Raw genomic sequence first — 12,487 nt, 5'->3', positions numbered from 1 at the left:
TACACGTGACTACGTTTTCGCTTAGCGTAATATTTTTTCGAAGTTAAGCTATAATTTGGTCATGGTAGAATGAATGGAATATCCATCTTCACGTGTCATTCCACATAAAGAGACACAGGCCGAGGTTGCGAGCAATTGGACAAATGGGACTGAAAGGTTGATACGAGCAAATGTTTGGTTTCCAAACATGTACAGACTTAGTTTTATCTTCAATACATTTAGATGTGGCTGGATAAATATCTGTGTTTACTTAATTTTATATTCGAAACGTTCAATAGCCTATCTGTGTTTTTTGTGTATGTATTTGGGACCAGTGGCCTAGCAGCAGCATAGGTCACCCTTGGATTTTTGTAAAACGCCGTTCTCTATGTAGCCTACCACTGTTAGCTTAAAAAGGTAGGCAGATGAACGTTTTCCACCTTACAAAAAATACTAATCTACGGGATAAACTAAAAGTAACAGCACAGAAAATACATTAACTATATAGGCATATTTAGCAAACTTGCCGTAGCCCAACTCATGTAGCACGTGCAGTTTGTGCGTCAATATGTTATTTTTAGTTTATTTTCACACATTGCCTACCTTGTAAATCAAGGGTCAACTGTTAAGATTTAGGCTATCTTCAATAAAATTTTAATTTTGAAAAAGTCCAATTAATTCTTGATGCAAAAACATTTTAACGTCTTATAGCCTACACACTGATCAATATTTCTTAGGTAGGCTACCTGTATTTACTGTCAAAGCTTGCAAGTTAATTGACCAAATGGTTTCATCAACTCGCAGATTCAGAAACGTACCGTACCAAGTTATTGGTTTAATTAAACGATATCATTCTTTTATTATTTTATGTCGATACAACAATCGGAAATAAAGATGATTCGCAACAAACAAGTTACATAGAAATTCACATAGTCAACTGCAAAGAAATTTCTCTATCCGTAGTGTTCAACACTGCAAACTTGATTAATTTGGTAAAAGCGTAGACCTAAACGTTTTTTTTTTTTTTGCAAGTTTGCGTAGCTGACGAGAATTTTAGATTGATTTTTAATGTTTGATGTTTCATTAGAAACAAACCTCACGTTTCACATAGTCTGAAGTAGTGGGCTTATTGTAAAGATTGAAAAATATTTTTCTTGTTTGAAACATAAAGGCTTATTCATTTTTCCCTGTTTGAGGTTAGAGTTCGAGGGTTTTAGTTTTGAAGTTCATTAATTTCACGTTTGCAACTCTCGTATCAATGAGAGACTTCAGAGAGAAAAATTTAAACAGAAACTACAGTTTTGTTAAGGTTTTATGGAGAGCCGCTCCGCTTTATTTGTTCTTGACGACAAAGATATGCGATAATGAGCTTAGTCAAAGCTGAAGTTGAAAATGGTACAATTCTTGTAGAGAACGTTGAAGTGGCTCAATCAAAAGAGAAAGGTCATCAAATTCCTTGACAGTAAAGACTCTTTGGAAACCACCAGCTGCTCCCGATGTAATCACCTAAATTATAAATTTGTTTGTGCTACTCAATTACTGATCTTAAAAGCAAGTGCCAAAGCAAACTGTAGGCCTAAGCTAAGCAGATTCGTTCAAATTTATCACAAATGCAAATTTATCAACATGTGCAGCGTAACAAAGAGAACAACAAGTGAGCATCGGGTTTGTAACAGCGGGAAGTTGCGGAGTGGTATCTATATGCAATCAATCAAAACAAGTAGGCTACAATTAGGAACAAAAATCCTTAAAAATCTCAGCAGCAAAAATCCTTCTTGGAAAATTATTCCTTGAAAAAAATCCGCTTTGGTAAATATCCCTCTGAAAAAAATCCACCCTGGTAAATATTTTGTCGGTAAATATCCCCCCATTAAATAGCTTCAATTTGCTTTGAGGGGAATTTTTACCAGAAGAATTTACCTGGGGTGATATTTATCAGAGTGGATTTTTCCGGAGAATATTTACCAAGATGAATTTCTTCGGGGGATATTTACCAGATTGGATTTTTTTCGGAGAGCTATTTACCAGAGTGGATTTTTCCGTGGTAGATGTAGACCGTTTTGTCGTAAACCTTGTATTCGGTACTGTGGTGTGGTCTACTTTGTTATTTGTATCGACAAGTTTTCTTTTAAATTTAGTGTTAAAAACTGAACTAATTTAAATAAAAATGTGCTTAAATTAATCTTTAATTTACTTGAAGTTGCATGGGATCATAGTCTTTTATTCCCACGCTATATAGCTCAATACCAACCGAACGCGCTATCGCGGAGTACGTGTAGAGAAAAGCATGATCTTGAGCTCTAAAGAACAAGCAATATCGTACGTAAAATTGTTATGTAAGATAACCAAAATACATGGCAAAATGTTTCATGCAAATTTCATTGCTTTTTATAAGCCCAAAAGTGACCCAATAGTACGTAAATCACCATGTAAAACAAAGATTTTTTAGTGCATAGGCCTACCTGGAGTCAGTAATCACCACGATTGCTTTTTTGGTACAAGACTGTCCATATCTCAAAGAAGCTGGCATATCAATAAGGAAAGCTTTTTCAATTGCATGTGCTGTGCTTGTTGTGTACCCGTGTAGAGTAACATTGGTGAGTGCTTTCTGGAAAGCACAAAATATTTGTTTGCTCAGTAGTCCAACACTAATTCGTCAAATCCGACTAAGTAACATCGTGATGCAAAACTTAACAAAAGTATCTTTTGTAGCCTAACCAATTAACCATGCAACCAGGTTTTGGATTTGCTGTTATTATGATAGAATAGATCAGTGACGTGGCTGGAAAAATAATTTGAGGAGGGAAAAAGTAACTGTTGGGTTGTAAACGTCATTCAACATGAATTACAATGGTATAAATGTCGTAATAGTATGAAAACATATTTTTTTAAAGGAGTAAGAATTAATTTTGACGCAGAGCGATTGACCCCACAAGCCCTGTTGCTACATCTCTGTGGTAGACATAAAAAGTTTATCGACAAGCAACGGCTTTTGCTCACTATGACAATGTGCCTTGACACGAAGACAGTACCATAGTAGCCTAAATATGCCTAAGGCATCGCTCTCTGACATGATGGGCACTTGCTCTGACAGCGAGGAAGAATGTCATGGTGCATCATGTTTGTTCAGGTTGCAGCTCTTGCTTGACTTCTCTCTTTAAAAGAGAGGACGATTTGCTGCAGAGATGTTGTTGACAAATACTTGGTCAGAATAAGCGGGGTGCAGATTCCCCTTAAGTCAGTAACTGTAACAATTTTATCACGGTTGGCTATCGTTATGGTGTTATGCATACGGGTACTTAATGTGGTATAGTCTTCATAGTTAACTTTAAGGCTCATTTCTATAACGAATGACATGCATTAACAGCTGACTTAATGGGCACTCAGCTTTTGTGTAAACATCTTGGACAAGCATCATATCGTACCCCAGATTATAGCAGCTATTGCCAACCTACCACCAAGTCTTCTAACTTTTCGTATTGTCCGATTGGTATAAACATGTCAAGCCACTCTTGATCTTCAGTAGTCATCGGCCTGAAAAAAAGTGATGAAAAATAAACTAGGACAATTTTGGTGAGAGAATTATGCGTACAATAGGCTACGCGAAAGCAATCGAGTACACAATATGTGCGTAAAAGTTACTCGCCTAGCTCAACATCTTTAACAAGAGTTTAAACAGTGAATCTGTGTAGTCTTCGCATTTTATATTGCAAGAAGACTTTGCTAGAAAAAATAAGTTAAGACAAACTACAAAGAAAATGAAGGGTTGTTCCAGCAAACATCTATAGGATTGGTCCATGGTACAAGATGAGGATCCACAAAGGATACAAACTGATAGGCCTGCCCTATGCATAAATCAACAAGTAAACGAAAAAATGTCAGCAATCTCTCTAGTAGGCTGCATGCAGCTCCACACAAACTGAAAATTACGTAACTTATTAACTCTTTTTAGAAACAATATCTTAACAATTTGACAATTTGACAGACAATTTCGTGAATTTTGGATTCATCTAAGATGATTGTTAATTCTTAGCTTAGTGAGAAATTCCTATCCTTTTCTCCAGTTTTTATTTTTAACAAACTCAAATCATTTCTTAGCACAACTTTTCTCAAAAAATTCTCACTTTCCAATTAGCGAGCAAATGACGTTTCGCTGAAGTCCGAAATTAAAAATCAAATCTAATTCTCATTGGCTCATTAATCAGCACCTTTGAAAACCATCATCTCATCCGAAACTTCAAGACAACTCTCTACTTTCATTTCACTGCACTACTGTAAAGAGACCCTTAAGACCAAAAAATTGGCTTTTGTCTTCAGAAAAAAGTGTCTTTTTAGACATTAGGCTATCTCCTAAAAATTAAGAAAGAGTCAATAAGTCATGTAATTTTCACTTTGTGTGGAGCTACATATAGCCTACTTAAGAAGTTTAAGATAAATTAGCCTATAATCATCATCATTAAGTTTCTTCCTCTCGTCGAGGGTTGGAGGCAATGAGACGCCAAGTTTCTCTGTTGTAAGATTTTTCTACTGCAGTTTTGTAGTTAAGTCCTGACCAGTCTTCAATATCATTAGTCCAAATTCTTGGTGGTCTGCCCCTATTTCGTTTGCCGTTCATATTTCCTTCTAGTAGTTGTCTTTGAATAGAATTATTGCGAATCATGTGGCCAAAATATTTTAATTTTCTTGATTTAATTGTTTGTAGAACTTCCATGTTGGTTTGTATTCTGGATAGTACATCTTTGTTTGTGATTTTATCCTTCCATGAAATTTTAAGCATTCTTCTATAAATCCACATTTCAAATGCCTCAAGTCGTTTAACCATCTGTGATGACAGTGTCCATGTTTCTGCATTGTAAAGTAGCATAGTCCATATATAGCATTTCGCAATTCGTTTTCGAGTGGTGATGTTAATTTTGCGTGTTGTTAATGTCTTTTTCATTTTTACGAAGTTGTTTCTTGCTATTTCTATTCGTCTCAATATTTCCGTATCGCATCTGCCATTTTCAGTTTTTGTGTGTCCCAGATAGGTAAAGCTTTTGACTTGCTCGACCAGCATTCCGTCAATAGTAATATTTAAACTTGGTACTTTTTCTTTTCTTGTAATAATCATCGTTTTCGTCTTGTTTGTGTTGATTTTCATGTTATATTCCTTTCCAATATTGTTCACTTTTTCTATTATTGTTTGGAGAGCTTCTGCTGATTCCGCCAATAAAACAATATCGTCTGCATACCGTAGGTTGGATATGTTCATACCTCCTATGCTGATACCCTCCATTCCATCAATCTGTCTGAAAATCATTTCAGTATACAGGTTGAATAGACATGGAGATAGTATACATCCCTGGCGAACTCCACGTTTTATGTCCATTGCACCAGATAAACCATCTTCCATCTGAATAAACGCCTTTTGCGTCCAATATAGATTAGCTATCAGTCGCAGATCTTTTCCATTTAAACCTATATCAGCCAAACATTGCATCAATTTTTCGTGTTTAACTCGGTCAAAGGCCTTTTCATAGTCTATAAAGCAGGTATAAACATCTTTATTGATTTGGTTGTAACGTTCACATATAGTTCTCATATTGAAAATTCCTTCCCGTGTTCCCTTTCCAGGCATAAAACCACTTTGAGTTTCATTAATTTCATTTTCGATGATTTTTCTATTTTTTCTGAGAACAACTCTCAGCAAAATTTTTAGTATATGACTCATCAGACTAAGGGTTCTAAATTCTGTACACTGTGTGGGTTTTGGCTTCTTCGGCAGTTTGACAAGAATGGATTCATTCATTTCTAGTGGTATGTGGCCATTCATGTAGCTGTTATTACATAAGTTATAAATATGTTTTAGTCCTTCACAACCCAGAGCTCTTATCATTTCCGTTGTTATTTGATCTTTACCAGGAGCTTTATCGCTTTTCAATTCATTTATGGCTTCATCAAATTCAGATTCCAGTATTGGTTCACCTTCTTCATTATTAATAGCAGGAATATTTCCTCTCTCATCTCCATACAGGTCGCTAATATACTCTTCCCATCTTCGCGTCGCCTGATCTCGGTCGAAAATCATTTTTCCGTATTTATCCTTGATGCAATTGTTTTGTCTTGCTTTTGACTTTCTATTACCAGTCATTTCTTTAACTTTTTGATGCATATCTCGTGACTTGTGCGTAGCTTCTAATTGTTCTATAGTTTCACACTGTTCATCCCACCACTTTTGTTTTGCTGTTTGGCACTTATGATTTATTTCTTTATGTAGCTTAAAATACTGGATATTATTGTCTTTGTTTCTTTTTCTTTGTATCATCAAGTCTAGAATCTCTTGATTCATCCATGGTTGCTTAGAGGCTTTTTTCTTTTGTTTTAAAACTTTTTTGCTTGCATCATTCAAGTTCTTCTGTATTTCATGCCATTGGTTTTCAATCATGTTCTCAGTGTCACCTTCTTGTGGTTCAGATTCCTTGTTCAGTAAGGCAAATTTGTTGTTCACCAATAGATTGTACTGTCGTTTCGTTTCTTCAATTGTAAGTTGATTCATATCTAACTGTTCCAAAATGGGGTTTCGTTTCATTTTTTTCAGTTTTATTTGCACCTTTACAACAACTGGATTATGATCAGAGTTTATATCAGCTCCAGGATACGTTTTGGCTTGTTTTATTGAGTTCTTGAATCTTTGATTTATCATAATGAAGTCAATTTGGTTACGATATTGATCTCCAGGGCTATGCCATGTGTATAGTCGTCTAGGTGGTTGTTGAAATAAAGTGTTTGCTATTACCAGCTGATTGAGTTTGCAAAATTCCAATAGTCGTCTTCCTCGTTGGTTCATTTCTCCCAAACCATAATGTCCTGTTATTGGAAATTCATATTGGTTTCCAACTTGCGCATTCCAGTCTCCCATTATGAACGTAATTTCATTCCTTTTGGTGTATGATAAAACATTGTTTATATTGTCATAGAATTTTTCTATTTCTTCATCTGTATGATCTTGTGTTGGTGCATATACCTGTATAACATTTATGTTGAAAGGGGTTCCTTGCAGTTTCATCATTATAATTCTGTTGGACATTGGCCAATATCCCATCAATGCAGATGCCACGCTTTTCTTCATTAGAATTCCCACTCCATGCATATGTTTACATCCGCCTGAATAGATCATTACGAAACCATCATCTGCTATTTTACCATTATCTTTCCATCGTGTTTCACTAACTCCCATAATGTCAATTCCCATTTCTTCCATCTCCTGTTTTAAATTGTCATAACGCCCTATAGCATGCAATGTTCGTACATTCCATGTTGCTAGTTTGAGCATCTTTCCTCTAGTTTTCAGACAGTAATATGTATAGTAGCCTATAATATGTATAAACAGACATAACTAAGCAACAACACTACATTTAACATTATAAAAACAAAAAACAACAAGCGAACGTTTTCGGCTAGTCATATAGCCCTTTTCAAGCCTATAAGAAAAATACATTATTGAAAGAAATGCTAAAGAATCATATAGTATCACAGCAAAAATATGGTCAAATCTAAACATTTGAGAAACTGCCTCGCTCACACAAAATGATAACTGAAAATTACACAGCGCAACGGGTCAAGTATTTCAGAGGTAAAAATAATTGATTGTTCAGACAAGGACTCAGGCAGATTACGCAAGAAAGACAGAAGCACAAGAGATAGTGGCACAAAACAAAGTAATGCGAAAAGCATAAGACGTGATAATTTAATCAAAAAACTGTTAAAAGGTAAGAAGCTCCGCAAGCAAATAATTGCCTGTTGAGCCCTGGGTTTAAAGATTTGATGATCAATACCTCATGAATTTTGGTTTCGAATTCGGACAAACACTTGCGTACAATTTGAAAAGACTGCAATGACGGCAATGACGGCAATGACTGCAATGCAATGAATTAATCAATTATTTTTACCTCTGAAATACTTGACCCGTTGCGCTGTGTAATTTTCAGTTATCATTTTGTGTGAGCGAGGCAGTTTCTCAAATGTTTAGATTTGACCATATTTTTGCTGTGATACTATATGATTCTTTAGCATTTCTTTCAATAATGTATTTTTCTTATAGGCTTGAAAAGGGCTATATGACTAGCCGAAAACGTTCGCTTGTTGTTTTTTGTTTTTATAATGTTAAATGTAGTGTTGTTGCTTAGTTATGTCTGTTTATGGTTTAAAAGAGTTACCTCTCTACCCAAATTGTACTATAATATGTATGGTAAAAAAAAACTCATCGACATTTGCACTAGCAAAGACAACTCGTTGATTTACTTCTCTGGATTCCAATAAGAGTATTGCATCACGCCAACATGGACTTGCTCAAGATCAAAACCTTCTGCCACTTTCCCAACATATTCCAGCGCCTTGTCAAAATCTGCCTGCACCATCGTACCCGAACCATCAACAAGAAAAGCAAGATCCAACGTGTATCTCCAACAACCTATATTTTAACCAAGTATGTATTTTCTTATCAGTATATTTTATGTTAATCCTTTTAAACAACATTGCTTTTAAAATGTATGATTACCATCACTATTGGTGGGTCGAAGAGGTGTTGGTGTCAACGTGGTCGGATTATCTTGTCGTTGTGGCATTGGTTCTGGAACTGAACAAAGGCTAACTGTTTAGCTGAATTTACAATATTATAAAGATTTTAAAGTTACAAATGCTTTTTATTATAAACATCAATGCATTGGTGTTATGTGCATGCGTATAACGTAAATACTACAATCATGCACTGTCATATATGAAGTTTGTGTTTTCGATGTTGAACTGTGAGTTTGTATTAGTCATGATCACATGAGTTCGTACTGCACATGTTAAACCTGCTCTTGGTGCAAAGTCAATTCCATTGTTGCAAAGATCACCAGAGCAGCAAGTCACTGTACACTCCGACACAGTAATATGGTATCCCGCATCCAAATCAGCTACAACTGATTCCAGCTGGTCACACGTAGTTGATTCGCATTGTGATGTAGGAATGCATGTTCCGTATACCACTTCACCTTAGAAAAGAGCGATAGATTACACCAATATTTATTCACATAACTGGAAGAATAATGCTGGGAAGTAAGGACAGCAGTGAAATCAAAATTACATTATACATACGTCTACACCATTATGTACAAAGGTGAACAGAAGCTCCGCTACTAGCGCGTTACTTTTTTGGTAGCGATAGCGGCGCTACATCTTTGTTGGAGAAACGGCTGCACTAGCCGCACTGCATTTTTGTTGGAAAAACGGCTGCAGTAGCGGCGCTGAATCTTTGTTGGAGGAACGGCTGCTGCTTTTTTAATGTAGCGGTAGCGGAAAGGTGCAACATTGTTTTCAGTAGCACTCACGCTACTTTCCAATTTAAAGTAATAAAAGAAGGTATCTACTTCCGTATTCTTTAACCCTATTTCCTGTGACGTATTTTGGCCAGTTGACTTGCGGAGGGGGGGGGGTCGGTTCGACACTATCACTTTCAGCTCGTGTAACTCAAAAACCACGCAAAATAGATCAATCAAATTTTCACATGATGCAGATAATTTATCTGACAACATAGCATCGAAAATCTTTTGCAATTTGTTCAACAGAGTAACTTGAAAAATCAAATAATTTGATGGTTGGTCATATTTTTTTATTTGACTTGAGAAATCGTTTCTTAATTACTTTATAATTGAGTGTGACGGGATAATTCAATTGTGTTGGATTTTAATCTCTTACGCGTGGACGTCGTCCACGCTTCAATGAAATCGTAATTGGCGTCTGACTTGCGTTTGCTTGTTGTTTTGCCCGAGGCATTGCAAAAATCTTTCGCTTTGTCTCAACATTTGCAGAGAATGAGACAAAATCACGGCAAAATAAACTGTTTCAAGTCATTTTTGAGCCATATGTTATAGTCTACACATTTTCAAATGTACTGTCATCGCTTGATATTAAAACTAAATCAAGCAATGAGCTTTAGTAAACATTTTATTTGTAACAATTGTGTTCAGTTCAGTTTTTTTTTCACACTCATACTGTCCAATTTGGTTATACATGATCAAGAAACACTTTGCAGTTTACAGCACATCCCAGGGAGCTATTTATTTGTTTTTAACATTGTTTCAACGTCTAGAGACGTTGAATCGATGTAAAAAGTATCTGATTTGCTTTCTAGCTAGCGGTTGATACAGAAAAGTAAGTTAGCCTATTGTTGTCACATGGTGTTTGAACCACAACCTATCCAAAGGTAGTTACTTGCTTCGATAGGAGCTCGTTCCAACTTGGACCTTCATGCACTTCAAAAACAAAAAGTGTCTAGAACTCCTGACTGATAAACTATGTCACGATGCATTACAAAACTGATTTGTTTCCATACCTACCAACAATGATTACTTTGAATGAAATAATTTTGCAACAATTTTGATAAAGTGAAGTGACAATAATCGTTTAGTCAAATCGTATTGGTAGGCTATAGAAAAGGTCGTTTGTACATTGCCAAAGGGAACTCCCGTTCTGCGTGACAAACTCAAAGTCGTGGCATAACGATAGGAAAAATAAATACATTTAGCAAGATATCAAATCTTGCAAAAAAAATCTTTTTTAGGTTGATTGTTATTATCATACAAAAAAATCACTAAAATTTTGACTTTTTTCTTCGGCAAAATTGAAGGTTTTTGGTATTTTTAAAATGCACGTTTGTGTCTAAGCGATTGAAACGGCATTTTTATGTTGTCAACTAGATTTGCAAGATAAGGTTTTCTACATGTTTTTCTAATTTGTTGGACATGCATTTTGTGTCAAGCTATTTCTTACACATTAGAAAATTTCTTTCTCTTCAAATTTTGAAATAACATTTTAGATGCAGTTTGCTGTTGACGGCATTACTGCAAAAGCCATTTTTTGTAATTGATACATAACCAAAAACAAAAGGCGCATAAACTACTGCTGGCTGATAGACCACGTAACAATACATCATAATGATGTTTTTCCGAACCAAAGACCCAGAAAACCAATTTTGTTGTATATTAGTTCAGACGTTGAACCAATGACAAAAAGTGATTTGCTGATTTGAAACAAAGTGATTGCTGTTCCCAATGTGCAAACCTTTTGATAAAAGTAATCAAGTTTTGGCCACAGCTTTCTGGTCCACTGAGGCTACTCTGGTCAATCGACTCACTTTGCAAATAACTTATCGACATTATTGGGTAGGCTCACACTGAAGTTGTTTTGTGTAAAGTCTTGCTTGTGAAAAAGTCGAAGTAAAAACACAAAAATAAAGTAAGTTATATTTACAAAGTATTATATTCTTGAATCAACCACAGTTTTAAAAAAAAATAGTTTGAACAGGTTTCATGTAATAGAAACTACAATTGATATCATCGCGAAGGATCAAATAGCTGTGAAAATCACTTCGAACAATTGTTTGTTACGATTTTCATTTTTCATCATGCAAACCAAGGTGAACCTCAATATCATATTTTTATGCCAAACGATAAAAATCGTTTTTATTTTTTTTTAGTTACTTTTAGGAGACAAGGAAAACAATCCGTATAAAAAATAATTCAATTCAACATATTTCCCTTATTTTGTCAGATATGTATTTCGTGCAACAATTTTTTAGAAAAATTGCTGAGTATGGTATCGCGTTTTAGATGCAGTCAGAGAATGCAACTTCGCGGTTGATGGCGTTATTACAAAAGCCAATCTTTTGTCACGGAAATGTATTCGAAAACAAAAAGGCTCAAAAGCGGCTGACTGATAGGTTACGTTGCGATACGTTACAAAAACAAGGCATTGATTTCAGATTCTTTCAACCAAGCAAACAACTTTGCTCCAAATGACATAAACATCCAAATTTATTGAGAAAATGATATATGCCTACACCTTTTTGAGGTAAGCTTTTGTGAAAATAAGCTTTTGAAGATCAACATTTGAAAACAAAGTTTGAAATTATTGAGTTGGTCCTAATAGTGTTTCTGCTGAGTTATATCAAACTTTTCAATTCTCGTAGAGAAAAAATAATTTTGTAATCTCTCAAGCAACTGCAAAATTACCATTTAGGTGAAGATTCATTGCTGACAATACAGTATGTGCAATGTTTGTCAAAGCACAACAATTTCGCTGCGCGTGTTTTTCCACAAAAGCAGAGCAGTTTAGATAGACGATGTCAAGTTCTTTTCAGTATCCTTCAATCTCTCGTTTTTATAAAAACGTTTTAACAACATCCATAAATATTTATGTGAATATAAGTGTACCGGTACATGCAGAAGTTTATTGGCGGGTCAAAAACTCACTCCTTGTTGCTTTCCGACAAGAAATCAACAAAAAACTTCCCACATCAGTTTGTTTGTTTTGTGAGATAGACTGAGTTTTGTCAAGAAATTTTCGTACGGCTTCTTGTTATAAGTTAGAAACAAAATGTATTGGCCATAGAAAACTATGTAAAATTACATCTTTTTCAGCATGGCTTATCGTATACTTACTCTCTGATATAATTTCAAAGAAACCCAGATGTAATTAAAAGATTAAT

The 12,487-nt window shown here is 35.2% G+C and overlaps 1 protein-coding gene across 1 annotated transcript in view; it reads right to left on the bottom strand.

The window, feature by feature from the left end:
* Positions 1-818: 818 nt before the first annotated feature.
* LOC145768937 (uncharacterized) overlaps positions 819-12,487 on the bottom strand; it is a 35,021-nt gene continuing 23,352 nt past the window's right edge. Inside the window, exons 10-16 of the mRNA XM_082580539.1 lie at positions 8,814-8,993; positions 8,516-8,593; positions 8,260-8,428; positions 3,435-3,513; positions 2,442-2,587; positions 2,174-2,279; positions 819-1,485 (exon numbers count right to left, since the gene is read on the bottom strand). Of these exons, the coding sequence (XP_082436665.1) occupies positions 1,354-1,485; positions 2,174-2,279; positions 2,442-2,587; positions 3,435-3,513; positions 8,260-8,428; positions 8,516-8,593; positions 8,814-8,993 (890 nt within the window). The 3' untranslated portion in view covers positions 819-1,353. The remainder of the gene's footprint in view (positions 1,486-2,173; positions 2,280-2,441; positions 2,588-3,434; positions 3,514-8,259; positions 8,429-8,515; positions 8,594-8,813; positions 8,994-12,487) is intronic.

The sequence above is a fragment of the Aplidium turbinatum genome, chromosome 4 (assembly GCF_918807975.1).
Source record: "Aplidium turbinatum chromosome 4, kaAplTurb1.1, whole genome shotgun sequence".
Taxonomy (NCBI): domain Eukaryota; kingdom Metazoa; phylum Chordata; class Ascidiacea; order Aplousobranchia; family Polyclinidae; genus Aplidium; species Aplidium turbinatum.
Note: the sequence above shows the minus strand (reverse complement) of the source record. Positions and strands in the feature narration are given on the sequence as shown.